Below are 15,471 nucleotides of genomic sequence, written 5' to 3'. Positions count from 1 at the left end.
CTCCTCACATTCTCTGCAATCAGTTTTCTAACACTGATGCATTGGAACAAATATTCTCTACCAACTCTGTTTTGCCCTGTTTAATTAAAGCTTGTTTCTATTAACATTCAAAACTTGCCCACTTCCATAGTGGTTTGCAACAGCAATGTCAAGAGATTTGGGATTATGAAAGTTGGGAACACAAGGACAGTACACCAAAAGCTCACTATGTGTAAATGCACAGTATGTGCACAAAATATTGCTAAAAAATGAAATAAAGAGGTGGCACTGCATAGCATCGAAAGAAGTGAGCTGGCCAGCACCAAAATATAAGAGCAGCAGTACATCTGAGAAAAAAAGAAAAGTTTTAGGCTAGCTTTCTTTCTCCTTTTGTTTGAGATAAAATATATGTTAACATCTAATGAATGGAGTAATTAATTAGCTACATAAAACATTCGTAACAATACAAGTTCTAATAATTTGGCATTTTATTTAAAAATAACATTTACTATGTCAGGGAACACCTTTACAAATACGTGCAGAAACACAACAACCACCAAATATGCAAAACCTACTGTCTTGAATGAAAAAGGACTTGCAAAACATATTCTCTAAGGTACAAATTTCACTCGTTCTTTCTCTGTTAACCCTACTTACTTCTTATATCATCCCCATTTTAAATTTAAAAAAAATTCTCAACACTCTACGTCTATTATTATATATGATTATATTTGCATTTTGTACATTTGGGCTCTGCCAGCCTCACCTGCTCTGAAGACAATGACAGAAAGAATTAATATGAACCATGTTTGGCCACCGTCACACTTTTTTCAACTCCCTCAAAAAAAAGGAGCAGAAAGCTTGCATAAGAACTGCACTGAAACTGCCTGGCTGTGCAAGGAACAATAAATGACAAGGAAAGGCCAGTTCCTTAGGGTGGCTCCACCCAAGTCACTCACTCCTTGCAGAAACCATACTTTTTAGAACTCATATGGATATCAGTTCTCATTCTTTGATTAACTAATTTTCAAGACTCTGTATGTATAAAGGAAATTTTCCCCTAGTCTAGATCCCAGAGGAAAACGCAAAAATGGTTTGAGTGTAGATGGAAAACATGAACTAGATATTTCAGATAAGTGAAAAATGGAACTTTTACCACTCAGTAAGTAGTCTGTGAAGTTTATTAAGGGGCATCTCCCGCCAGGGAGCTTATGATGACTAGTTCTGATACAGAGGTCAAGAGGATAGATGTCTAAAACCTGAAGAGATTCATCCCACTACAGCTACTGCACTAGGGTGCTATTCTATGTCAAAGATGACACAGAGCTGCCAGCTTTAGGAAATTTTAACTACTGCAAAGAGCAGTGGACAATTTTCTCAAGCAGCAAAGACCTCTATAAAACCTATTTCATTCCCCCAAACAATACAATGCAACATTCAACATTTACCTCTCCAGATCCTCACAGTAATAAGATGCTTCAGGTCAAGCATGGTAACAAAATCACTTAAAGTTCTGACAGGAAACAAACACAGTGCTTCTCAAGTACAGGTGAAATGTCCCCAGAATGGGAAAAGCTTGACTGCACAGACAACATGATCTTTCTTTTGTGCATTTAAAAACTCTGAAACTTCCTTTCCTCTGAAAGGAAAGGACAGTGCTGGGCATCTTTGAATTTCTAGCATGGCAACAATGCCACTAATGTAAGGAAAGGCACACAAAAAGGTGTCATGCCTGTTCTTTCAGTACAGTTTTCTCTGGTCAACAGGAATGGAAAACAGAATTAAAACCCCTCAAATTGTAGATAATACTTTAGATATTATCAAAATAAGACACTTAAATACAACAATAAAGAGGCTGATAACACAGTTTAAATAATGTATAATACATCTGTGTTCTTTGTGTGTACTGCTTATGATTTTAATATATCTTAAGCAAGAATTATAGACTAACAAATATTGTATGTGCTAACCATTTACAAAGAAATTTTTAAGCATTTTATACATTATATTTGTGTCTCTTGGACTGAGCATACCATGCAGGAAACACAACTAACCCACTCCTAAAAAGCCACTTCAGACAGATAATGTACAGTACCTAATGCACTGACTAGAATGAAAAATACTAATATGCTGTTGTAGTAAAGGAAACAATTACTTGTTTTCTATTACAGGGCTTGTTATCTCTGGTTTTTCTCTCCTGCACTCAATAACAGTGAAAGAAAAATTCTAAAATAGAGTTTGCTCATCAAAATAAAATTAACATAATTATAACAGCAATAACACTCTAAATCTGACTATCACTGTTTGCTGTCTCACTATATTATGTATCAGAGATGTTACAAGTTTTCTATTAGCTGTAAAAATGTTCCTTCAAAATGACTGCTAGATAAACACTGCAATTAATAATTAAGTTGGAATACAGTTAATATGGCAACTAGGCAAAAGAAATTATTCAGGCAAAATGAAAGAATATATTGAAAACTACTGGAAATATTGGAAAAATTATTAAGGACTATTTCATTGCTTGGGAAGATAGCCTTGTGTCTACCTGAAATGCAGTTTCCTGATTTAAATTTGCATTTGGACGTAAATTCACATCCTTGTTTTCTTGACCAAAAGACAAATGTGATTATTACCATGAGGTTTTGGATTAATTTAATTTTGATGAGTTAATAAAGTAAGTAATCATTCAGTTATAAAAAGATTTATTGAAAATCCATGCCTTAGTCTCTTTAATAGCTTCGAAGTCTCTTCCCTCACATTCTACACCATTCCAAAACTTCTGGCTCCTGTAGTATAAAGAGCTATTTCTGCACCACTGATGATTGAATTACATTCTTCCCAATAAGCCCAAAGCGAGTTGCAAAGACAAACTCATGAAATCTATGCTTTGACAACACATCTGTAAATCTGTCACCCTACCATACACAGAAGAGACCTGACAAACAGGTTAATGCACACATTAATTCACTTAACTAAATATGAGTTTTTATAAAGACGTATTCAAAAAGGCTAACCATAAGAAATCAGAATTTACCAGCAAGGCTATTCAGTTGTGCAAGATGATCACACAAACATTTTTCTCAGCATTCAAAATTTTCTAATAGCTTCAGCAACTTTTATATTAAAGAAAAAATTTATTAAGGAAAGAATTTAGAATCACAGAATCATTAATGCTGGAAAAGACCTCTAAGATCTCTAAGATCACTGAGTCAAACCACTAGCCAACATGTTCAGCACCAAACCTTATCCCCACATGCCACATTTACAGGCCTTTTAAACACTTCCAGGAACGGTGATTCCACCACTTCCCTGGGCACCCTAATGCCTGAAACCTATATTTTCACATTATATTTTACTTGTTGACATTTTGGGTTGCCCAACGTCTAAACAATACAGTTTCTTACTCAATTGCTAGAAAATGGAGAAAGCCACCAAAGTCTATTGTTCTGCAAATCTTTTACAGGAAAACTGCCTGGTCAGAATGTCTCTGGCAATAGATATAGCTCCTGGGCAGCCTGAGTGAAGGAGACCTGAGCACGCACACAGACATACACACATCCAGTCTAGTCCATCAAAGCACCTTCTTCTAATGCTTCTTGGCCTACCTGCTGTTACAGTAAAGGTTCATCTCACCTGTAAGACCCTGTCTCAGGCTTTTCTCTGACACTATGCAAAACCTCTACAATACTGACAGGTTAAAAACACAGCACATATTTTCCCGAGCACGTGGCTACAGTACTCTTCCATTAAGAAAGTGCTAAAGCAGCTCAATCACACTCATGTCAGTGTGACCCTCCATAAATCCATGTTGTCTTGTTACCTTCTGTACAAAATTACCATTATTGTTTTCCTCTTCCACTGAAACACAAAAGGATGATGTTATAAACAGGAGTTATTTTAGCCTCCAAGAACCCACTTAATTGTACAAAACAATTTTCCAAATAAATATGTGATTCCATGGGTCTTTCCTGCCCCTTATACCCTTTGGCACAACTGCTTCCACCTCCACTGACACCCCAGTGCCCTCTCCAAAGAGTCTGTACCTCATCAAGCATCCTTGGGTGCTCCGAGAAGGGTTGCCATACCAACCAGCACTCTCTTTGCCTCTTTGTGCAGGCGAAGAGAGCACAGTTGACATAGCAACCAGCCCAAGCAGCTTCTCCACAGCTTTTCGGGCACAGGTGGTGGTCACTGCAGTGGAACTGAAGCTTCTCAGCAGGAACAAAGGGAGCAACCAGGCACCCTCAGGGGTACTGCCCCACAGCACCTTCCTGCCACGGCCAGCAGAGCTCACTCTTCAAAATCTGGGTATTGGCTCTTCTCCCTCTCTTCCTCTGCCCACCCCAAACTGATGGGGATGCTTTCCTGCTCTTGGGGTGTTCTCTCATCCCAATATCACAGGACACCAGCTGACAAGAAAGCAATTGCTTGGGGTGAGCTTTGGAAGGCAAATATAGATAAACAACTAGTTCTTGCAAATACTTATGTTTAGGGACATAAGACAAAAGGAAGACCACCCAGGCTATTTACAGATAAGGGTGGGGGGAGAATACTTAAACACACATTTTCTGATTCAGAGTATCATAGGTATTACAACACCACAGGCTTCTCAGTAATCAGGAAATTCTACTCCCAAAGGACTGATCAAAGGAAAACTAACACACACCTTTACATATAATGGGTATAATACTCTCTAAGCCAGGGCAAAAAGCTAGCACATAATAATAATAAAAAAGTATGGTCCTACACTACATCCCTGAAGTGCTGTCCAAAGAACTTGTGATAAATTACAATCAAAATCCACCTGCTGATGGACAGACAGAACAAAAAATTCAGTATCTAATAGGTCCCTCCTAAGAAAGAGGAATAGAAATGTCAGATGTATAGATGCTGTTCTTGAAAACCCTAAAAGAGATCAAGTCAGAAAAAATACCATCAAATACTCTTTAAAAAAATACAAAAGAAAAATAATACTAGGCTAAGTGATTCACCGACCTTGTTTCAAGAAGCACATTTTAGCGCCAACAAGGCCTCAAGAAAACAGGTACATTTAATTCCACTAACTGAAATCCTGCAAACAACATACAGGGAAGAAAAAATCAACTTCCATCAGCTGTCAGCTGGTTCCCACAATTGAGGCAGCTGACCTTAGAGAGATGGGAACTGACAACTAATGGATTGTGCCTCCTACACAGTAACAGGATGTGCCACCAGTGAGCTGGAGAAATGAGCTACTGCCCTACAATCTTAAAGCTGTAGGTTTGCTTTTTTTCAGACTGGAGATATGAAAAGAGGTTAAAAATCTGTGATATACCAAGTACCCATTTTACAGAATGAAGGACTTATCACACTTCTACTTTGTTCTTTCCATAAATACATAATCTTATATTTTTCCTTGGCATTTCTTGAATTATCAATAAAAATCTGGGGAAAAAAAAAAAAAAACCAAACCTCTGAGAAAGCCCTGTAAGTTTATATTATTTGTCATATTTATTCAGGCCTTCCAAGTTCTTAAACTATTGAATGCATGAACTCTTTTAGTGTCTGCAAGGTGTCCAGCACAGGCTCTAAAGCTGGGCATACACAAATGTGTTTTAAATACTGTGACCATAAATACATAGCTCCATGCCCCCCTTATTTCCTGTCATTAAACATGAACATTCAAAAAACTCTTCAGTGAACAGTATTTCACACTGAGAAGTTGTTGGGGGTTGGGTTTGTTCCTTCTTTCTCTGGGGAATTTTTTCCCCACGGGTTGCCAAGGGGACCGGGTGTTGGATACTTGAGAGTGCTTGGCTGAAACAAAGAGATGGACAAAAGGTGGAAGGGGGAGATAACGCAGGTAAAAGACACAGCTTGAGGCAGCTGCGTGCTTTTCTGCTTCCGGCGTTCAGGAGACGCGTGTCGGCCGCTCCTCGAGGATCTCAGCCGCCGCAAAGCACGCCGAGCAGAAGCTGCGCCGCTATTCTGCCTCGTCTTCAGCTTCTTCGGCGCTGCTCCTCTTGCTGCAGCGTAACCCTGCACTCCCTGCGCTGCCGGGACATCCTGCCCCTGCCTGCCGGGACACCCTGCCATCCCAGCTACCAGCCCGGGACTTTTCCACTGTTCCAGCTTAGTGCTCTGAGGATCCTGCAGGGACACCGAAACCAAACTGCCCTGGGTTTTGTGAAACAAAGCCCTCAAAGTTCTTGGTACTGTTGTCGTTTGTCATTAATGCTGTAGTTGTTTAGTGGAGGGAGAGTTTTTTTTGTGTTTGTTTGCTTTGTATTACATACTAGTAAAGAACTGCTATTCCTATTTCCCAAATCTTTGCCAAAGAGCCTCTGATTGTAATTTTACCTAGCAGATACCTGTCTTCCTAAACCAAGACAGAAGTCTACAGTTTCTTTGTCACCACAAAAATGTAAAGAGACCTTTTTAAAGGCACTGTAGAACTTGTAGATATTTTTTTAATCACTCCAGAGTCCACAAAAAAAAAAAAAAAATCAAAACTGTATTTAGGAAGAGAGAGCTGAGGGATACATGCACTTGAATGAAAATGAAAATATGTATCTGTTCATATCCACACTTTTTGGTTAAAAAACAAAGGAGTATTTACTCCACTGTGGGAAGAATTTCTTTAATTTTCTTATCTCCCAACCTATCCATTTGCTGGCTGGGAGCCAGCCAGTCTCACCAGCACTGGAGCAGCAAGGCTGACACCCAAAGTTCTACTTGCTGTCTGTGATGATCTGAAACATCAGATATTCTTACAGGAAAACCCATTCAAGACAGACGCAGTGAACAGAACGCCCTTTGAGAAAGAGAGCAAGAACACATTAGGCATCAAATGCTTTAGCTATGCTATACTTGAAACATAATCTGTGCATTTTCAGTACCAGGCCTGGAGGGCATGCCCACACCCTGTCAGAGCTGAGGGCCCAGGACTCCAGGTCAGCCCCCTGGGTCCATCAGCTCCTGCCCCAGTGACCCCACAGTAGGGCCGGTCTCCAGCTTCCACAGCCCTGCCCCAGCCAGCCCTGGGCCCAACCAAGATCAGCCCACCCGTGGGCCCAGGACTTGACCCCAAGCCCAGGGAAGTGCCCACACCCAGGGCTGGGGCTGTCCTGGTGCCCCCAGCTGCCCTGCTCTGGGCTGGGGATGGGACAGGCCCTGGCTGCCCACTGCCTCTCTGCCTTTCATGAGGATCCCCTGCCACTACAGACACCTTGGCCACTGTGGCTCTTTATATGTAAGAGGGTAGTTCATTAGTACCAGGCTTTGATCTGTTCATTTCAGAGTAATGGAATGAACTGGAAGAGTTTTATCCACGGTGGCTGAAGATTGCAAAGGTGATGCCTGGACTATTCTCTGCTGCCTCCTCCCTTCCCTCCAGATGTGTCACTCACACTGCCAGCTTCTCCCACGTCTTCCTTTCACTCCATCAGTAATGCTAAGTTCAACTCTCCATCTTGCAGTAACAAAATTAGGATGCATGCCAAGTCAAAAGGAAAACATGCATTTACTAACAACTCATTACTGCAGGTAGGATAAACTCACCCCGTGACACGGCAACGCTCACGAAACTCAGGAAAGCACAAAATAAAGAAATGGACAAAACCCCCCAAAGGCTGCACCTAAGAGGAAATATTGCAAGCATGCATGATATTTAACATCCACACAAACTTCTTGCTCTACAGAGACCTGTGGAAGAAGTAGAAGAGAGCGTGTCCTTCTGGCAGTGTCCTTTAAATATAGGCTGTGAGTGATTTTATAGAGAAATATCCTGCTGAAGGAGAGTTTCTTGCTTGAGATCTGAACATCCTGCAAAGATCTACTAATAACTTTTGAAAGGGAATGAAAATGTGCAATTGCAAAAAGAAAAAGGAGACTTTCAAACCACAATGCTGCCTAACTCATTAAGCCACAACCAGTATGGTCTATAAAGGCAGGCATGTTCAGGGGTCTGTGGCAACAAAGGGTATTTAGAGCAAAACTGATACTGTAGTGGATAATTACCTTCCCCTTTGTGTGAACCTCAAGAAATTCAGTAAGGCCAAGTGCAAGGTCCTGTAGCTGCATCAGGGCAAACCCAAGCACAAGTACAGGCTGGATGGAGAATGGACTGAGAGCAGCCCCAAGGAGGACTGGGGTATGCTAGTGGCTGGGAAGTGGGACATGAACCGGCAATGTGCACTCACAGCAAAATTCCTCATACATCTGTGATGTATACACTGATGGATACACGGATTTCAAAGGCACACCTCAAATTCAGAAGCACAGGCCAAGACAAGTTACTTACAGCAACTGAGTTGTCTTTTGTTGTCACAATTGCATTAGGAACGGCACTAATAACGACACAAGACTCTCTTCTCCCTCAGAAGGCAAAAAGAGCGATCTTTATTTTTGACCACCCTTTTTATAGACAGGTCCGAAGAATGAGACAGGACTGGCTAGTCAGAAACAACACCCCTCGATAGTTTTTTACAAGTAAACAAGAAGTTAGAAAAACGCCACCTGCTAACAGTTTTTCGCCTCCCAAGGATTGTTTTGATTCCTCCTTGCAATTTCTCAGGCCAGTGTGAGAAAGTTATGTGACTTAATTTCACACAGACTCTGCTGCTGCTGCCTGATCTCTCACATACAGCATCCACAGTCTTTCCCACAGGTACAGCCTATAACCAGTGCTCAATTACTTACCTAATTCATCTCCTATTGTCAGGTATCTCAGAAGCAGGAAGTGCATTTATGAGGCAAGAAATCATTTTCCCCACGAGGCCTTTGGGTGGACAAAATGTGTCTTTGTAAATCAGCATGAGCAAGGTATATACCATTGCTTTCAGACAGAGATTAGTATTCTGCAGAGTCACTCAGGATGATCAGGTGACCTCCCAAATATGAAAATTATATCCTTGACCATCTGTCTACCTCTGCTCTTGCTCCAGCAGTGTCTTTCATGCTGGCTTCAGACAATGGTGTAGGCATGTATGGTTTAGACTCATCAGGAACTGGACAAACTTTGTACAAACTCTTTACAGAAAAAATGGGATTACAGATACAGCTGCTGTAAGTAAAAACCAGGAGGGTCACTGGAGAAGGAGATTGCATTAAAGACTAGAGGAAACCTAAACGGATGCAAAAGAAAATGTGGCTTGGGGATATATCATAGAGGGATGAAATTATAAAAAGCTTTGTATCCATGAGAAGAAACCACAGGACAGAAGTTCATAAAACTCATGTAGGACACGAGTTAAGCTCATTCTATGCCCAAAAATACCATTTAAAGACAGCAAAGAAAAATTAGAAACCAGATCAAATACATACATCCTACTATTGAAATGCTACAACTTTTAAACTAGATAAAGGAATGAGGACACTAAGTTTTAAGAGAGAATATTGACCTAACAGGAGCATCAGAGACTTGATGGAAGGAAAGGCAGGCAGTGGAAACTATAACCTACACAGGAAAGAAAAAGAAAGGATGCAGTGCATGTTAAAGAATGCTTTGCATCAGATAATTGTTCTGAATGTTGCACATTATGGATTAAGACACCAGGACTACAGAGGTATTAGAAAAAGCTGTGGCGCCCTAATCAGGACGACAGTGGTGTTAGTGAGGTACCAAGAGAGGTTTAAAAGACAAGAAAACTAATTAGTAATCAGAAACCTCAATCACCCCCACACAGACTGGGTAAATGTCAGGTTGGGGCGTGATGCAGAGACTAAATGACACCACAAATGGCTGATTCATGGAGGAGCTTTTGCTAAAAGCTGAAACAAGCCAAGATACCCCTGACTGGGTTCTGAGCAATGTGCAAGTCATGGGGCAAAATGCTGTGACAGAAACACTGCTCAATAACCCTGATGGAATTGGGTAATTCTCTTTTAAAACTGTTACTAAACTAACATAAAAATAGTATTGGATTTCAAAAAATAAACAACCAGGCTGCTTGCTTCAAAGTTGGAGAAAAGATTGTTTATAGTCATCATAATATGAACTTTTAAATATCGAAAACAACAGTTGAATAAAAAACAAACAAACCCCTGAATGTTTACCATATTATAACTAAAAAGATGTACTTCAAAAATAAGAAGTCACATCCAAAGGAGAAGTAAATAGCTAAGAAGATATACAAGAAAAGGAAAATAAAAAAACAAGACAAAACTGCCTAATCATTCATTTTTTAAAGGCATAAACACTTACTGTAAATCATCAAATGATAATAAAAGAAAGCTTTTTAAAGCAAGAATGTTTTATATGTACATTGTTAATGACCACGTATAAGACAAGAAACAGAGACCAGCAGTTTTTGCAACAGGGGGAGGTCACCTGCAGTCCTGAATGAGGATTTGTGCAGGTCTACACCATCCTCATAAACATGACAGACAGGAGATGAACAGTGAGGTACCTAGATTTGCTAAACATTTCTTTCAGTAGTAAAAATGAGAGGTGTGAGTGGGAGGAGCTGCAGAAGGACAGCATCATTCTGTATGCCTGAGTGATAAAACAGAAAAAAAAAAAATCAATGCTGATGCAAAGTAACGCACATGGGGAAGAAACAAGAAACAGTCCTAACTATGGACTAATTTGTAGGTTCTGAGCTAACTATGTCCACTCAGGAAAAGAATTTTGTGGTATTAACCAGCATTTTTTTATGAATAAATCAGTTGAGTATTCTGTAAAGTCAAAATAAACAAACAGTACAACTATTTGGAAAAGAGACAGAAAGGCCAGTTTGAATGAAGCTCTGAGCAATTTTATCTAGTGAGTGGCAACCCTGCACATGGGGCCAGGGTTGGAACCAGATGATCTTTACTGTCCCTTCAAACCCAAACCATTATCTGGTTCCTTAAAGTGTTGAGGAAAAAAGGAAAACTCGCTGCGCTGCGTCATTTTAATTGACTTACACACTGAATACTGAGTATAGTTCAGGCCCCTGCTCCCACCAGGGCAGAGCACAACAAGGTACAGGGAACTGCAGCAAGGAGAATGAAAGGCACAAAACTCCATATAAAACCAGACTAAACATGCAAGGACTTCTCTGCCTACAAAAGAAGCAACTTAGAGATAAACTGAAGATATCTGCAATAATGTTGTGGAGGAGGCCAACAGCAATTTACTCCTCCTCATTTGTAAGAAACAGAGACCAACAAATGAAATACCAGATGCTGGGCTCAGAACGAATGAAAGGATACTCTATTTTCACACATATGTATATGCATAGCATGTGCATGTTTAAACCAGGTGATTTTTACCCACTGCTTGACCAAAAAAAAGCAGATTTCCCAGGAAGCCCCTAAGCAGTTTCACAGTTTGATGCTGGAAGAATACCAGAGAAATAACATAACTTAGTCTCAACCTACTTTATACTATGCTAGAGCATTCATCAATGCCCACAGCAGGAAACTGAATACCAAGAAAGGCAGATTTCAGGTCTAACTTCATAAAGCCATTCTTGTGTCTTTATCTTCTTGGAGCATGCTATGAAGTCATTTAGGACTCTGCAGTGTTGTTCAGGAGCTGATGGAACTGTCCTGTGGTGTTAATAAGCATTGCTGTCAGGGCTGACAACTTATCTTTCCCAGTGGAAAGGAAGCAGAAGTTGTAAAACCTGAAACACTTACACAATTCATTTTTGATTCAACTGCACATGAAGATGATTCTGAACATGAGATTTCTGCAAATAGCACAAATATGTCAATGTAGAATATTTTACAGCCTGTCAAAGTTCAGAAATTTTATTTTAGAGTCACTTCTTTAATGATTTTGAATGATACTCACGTTCACTTTAATTTGCCTAGCATCTGCTCCTGAAAAATGTAAGCAGATGTGTATAATTATTACCTTTGATACTTGTATACGCATAGAATGAGTAAGACCATGAAGAAAACAGATTTTTGTGAAGAGGAGGCAAAATGCCTTTGAAGGCAATGACATGGCAATGAATCAGATAGCTAAAATATCTATTTTATAGTTGTGAAGTTGGCAAATAAATACAAGAAATACATTATTCCAAGTGAAAACATTGTTTGAAGATGAGAGATACATATGTAAATTTAAATTAGGCTGGAGTTCGACATCAGAACTGTGTTCTTTCCAATTTAAGCTCACAGAATCATAGAACTTCCAGAGTCAGAAGGGACTGAGAATCATCAAAGTCCAACTCCTGATGAGTTGATTGATAGGGGTAATATCCTTGACCTTTTTTTTTCCAACTGTAACACCATTCACATTTTATTTGACTGGGTTCTGCCTATTGAAAGATTCTAAATTGGTTAAAACACCAGTTTGAATGGTGCATTTAAAACACCAGTTAAAATGGTGCTTTTTAACATAACACAAAAATTACAGGCAGAAGTTTAACCATAAACCCCCTGTAGAACCTCTAATCCTACAACTGCTTGTGCAGCTTCTCCACCTCCCTCACATACATCTACAGTCTTGGATTTTGGGTCACTTGTTGACAGTGCAGCTCCTGGACTTGCTGCTGTGTCCAGGGACAAACTGCTGCCACCCAGCTGGCTGCTGCCTTGCAAGCCTGCAGGCAGGCAATGCTGCTTGCTGCTGTGAAAGGGCATGGATGCCAGCTTTATGTCTGTGCTTCTGGCAGACCACTGTCTGTCTGGCCCCTGGTGAGGCTGCTGCTCTCCATGGCAGCATGCTAGAGAGTCTCTGGAACCTCTGGGGTTATAAAATGTATGTCAGAAAGGGAGTCTGATGGGTTTCTACGGTGACTCAATCAGGAAAACCTCAAACCTGACAACTGTTGCGAGACCAATGTAATCTCAAATGGAGGTCGTGCTATTCGCACCACATGCAAAGTTGGTTACGTTGTCTCATACACACAGATCATGCCAGTAAAGGAGCAAATATTTTACTTTACAATATCAGTTAAAACCATAGAAAAATTCTTCTAGCAGTTTAAATTTTAAGAATGTTTATTTCACTATTATGTCACTGTTTTGTTTTTTTTTTCCACAGTATGCAGACAGAATGATTCTGCTTATGACCAAGTATCAAACTCTGTACATGGCACATAACTTGTAAATAGTTCCAAGTCTGCTGGATGAGAAGGATGTACCTAAAACCATATTGCATGCCAATACAGATCACTGGAGAAGTTAAACATAATGGTTCCTCCACCTTAGTGTACTATATTCAAATTTGATTCTGTTTCTCTTTATGCTAACACTTTTTTCTTCACTATTGGTTACTTTTTGTGACAGTTACTATAGGTGTTTATCTTTTTCTAATTAGATTTGCAATTATCAGCTACAAGCAGAATTACCTAATTTTTAACTGTGTAAAACAAGAACATAAAGTAGCCCGTATTTCTAACTCAGAAACTAAATGTAAATCTATGTGTGATATAACCTAGTTTTACATTATCTCTTTCACGTTTGTCCAGGTTCATCTGACAAAGAATTCTTTCCTATATGACCAGCTGTTCTACATGGTTCCAAATCCAGCAGCTCACCCTCAGAGTAGATGCTGCTGGATGCTGAACATATTAAAACATCTGATGCTATTTGGCTGTAATGACAGAAATGGATGCATTTGAAAAACATGGTTGATTGATTTTACATCTTTTACAACTAATTGTAATAAATGCATTTACATTAAAAAAAGAACTGTCTTTGAACTCAGACTCTTTTCCTCAGGTAAGTGATTTATTCTATGCTTAGAAAAAGACCTTTGCTCGAGTTATTGATATATGCATTATTACCACAATGGCATGTAGTAATGACATGGTAGACATACTGCAAATGGATTCATAAAGTGGGTCCCTGATTCAATAATGACTAAATACAAGTATAAAGAATATTTATCTTTCCTACCAGGAGCACAGATTATACATGCATTTGTTTGTGCAGGCATGCAGTGTCTAAATCCTGGTTCCATGCTATTGTATATGAGAGAGACATGTCATGTCCTTTTGTCACACCAACTCATCTTTTCAGTAACACTGCTCTCCTACCTAGGCTTTAAAAAGGTTCTGGGTTATAGTCAACATTTCAAAATAACTAATTTGTGATCATTCACAAGCCACCTGAAATACATGAAGGTTTGAAGCTATTGTTTCAAAACCTTTACCTGTGGCTATGAATTCTAGAAGGCTAATTTAATTAGAAATGATTTTTAAAATATCACTAGGCAATATTGGGTTTTTTTGGACAAAAAAAATTATTTTACATACTTCAAGTTTACAAAATTGATTGACATTTCTTTGCAGGAATAGTCTTCAAAAGTCTACAAAATGCAAAGCAACGCTGCTCATTTGGGTGTTTCAATTAAAGACAATGACAAATTATATTGAAAACTGTGGAAAATTAGCCCCTGCCTTTCACAAGACTAGAATTTCTTTGACTGTCATAGTTTGGGGTACGCTTCAGTTACTCTAAGTTAAGGTCTCCTTTCAGTCAAAGGGAATGAAACAATTTGAAACTGGGGAATACAGAAGAGGAAGGTTGTGTGCCCAGGGACTGAAAACAACAAGAACAGCTGATCAGTCCATAGAAATCATAGATGATGAAGCCAGATATTTTGGGAAGTTACAAGAGCACTAGGAGTTACCAGGGAAATGCATCCATGAAAGATGCTACTGTGACCCTAGCATGCACAGGTGATGGAAGTCAAAGTGCCAATGCACAAGGTACTGTAGCCCTGATTTTGTGCCTGAGATGTTTTGGTTTTCTGAAATTTGTTTCTCAGGGAATTTTCTGTAAACAAGAGAAGTGTTTTAGTAAACTCCACTTTGTTTTTCATTCCTTTTTCTAGGAGGGACTTCTTCTTGATGTCCCCCTGGTCAGACCAATGTGATTGAAGAGGTTTGCCTTTTTGTCACCAATCAGATTGGTCTGTGTAAAACAGCATATAAGGGAGACACATCCCAAAAATAAAGGAGTCATTTCAGCCTTCTGAAGCTCGGAGTCTGTGTCGTTGTGGTGTAAGACAGCCTCAAGGTCCCAGTCAAAATTTCCTCTAAAATATGCTGAAAAGTTCTGATCACCTTCCTTCAAAAACTTCAGGTGGGAAAAGTTCAGGAGAAGGGCTAATGAAAGCCCAAGGGAAGAGAGAACCTGTCTTCTGAATAAAACACTGGCTTGTTTAGCTCAGTGACATGAAAAATGGAGTGCATGGTGACTCCATCGACGCACTACATGCACTGATTTCTTTCAAAACGAGTAACAGGAGATGGAGAGATCATGTGCATCCACGTCTTAGCAAAACACACTGTCAGCATGTAGTTACATTCCTTATTTATTTTGATCCTAAGGAAGGAAATACTCCATGCTCAGATGTAATCTAAGACAGTGTACAACTGATTGCCTCAAGAACCACCCAGATACAGTTCTTCATCATTTTGCATTAACCTTTCACAGAAAGTCCTAAAAAACTCCAACTTTTATATAAAAAAACCCCAAACAGGTCCTTTTTTTTTTTTAAAGTTATTTAGGTGCAGTTAGGATGTAGGCTCCTAAACTACCTATGACCTTGAACTTCTTACT

At 39.6% G+C, this 15,471-nt stretch overlaps 1 protein-coding gene across 3 annotated transcripts in view; it reads right to left on the bottom strand.

Moving 5' to 3' along the window:
- The window catches only part of GABRB3 (gamma-aminobutyric acid type A receptor subunit beta3), a 117,914-nt gene that overhangs the window by 38,401 nt on the left and 64,042 nt on the right, over positions 1–15,471 (bottom strand). The window contains exon 1 of one of the 3 annotated variants that reach the window (XM_066176532.1): positions 4,978–5,033. The exons of 1 other annotated variant lie outside the window; for it this stretch is intronic. Coding sequence is in view for 1 of the 2 variants with exons in the window: in XM_066176531.1 (XP_066032628.1) it covers positions 4,026–4,037 (12 nt within the window). In the remaining variant the exon portion in view is untranslated. Of the gene's footprint in view, positions 1–4,025; positions 4,227–4,977; positions 5,034–15,471 lie in introns of those variants that run through there. One more of the 3 variants, XM_066176531.1, reaches the window with a different exon arrangement.

This window comes from Chamaea fasciata, unplaced genomic scaffold (assembly GCF_029207755.1).
Source record: "Chamaea fasciata isolate MVZ Bird 193981 ecotype frontalis unplaced genomic scaffold, bChaFas1.0.hap1 SCAF_2, whole genome shotgun sequence".
NCBI classification, from domain to species: Eukaryota; Metazoa; Chordata; class Aves; order Passeriformes; family Sylviidae; genus Chamaea; species Chamaea fasciata.
This window is presented reverse-complemented; position numbering and strand designations above follow the sequence as displayed.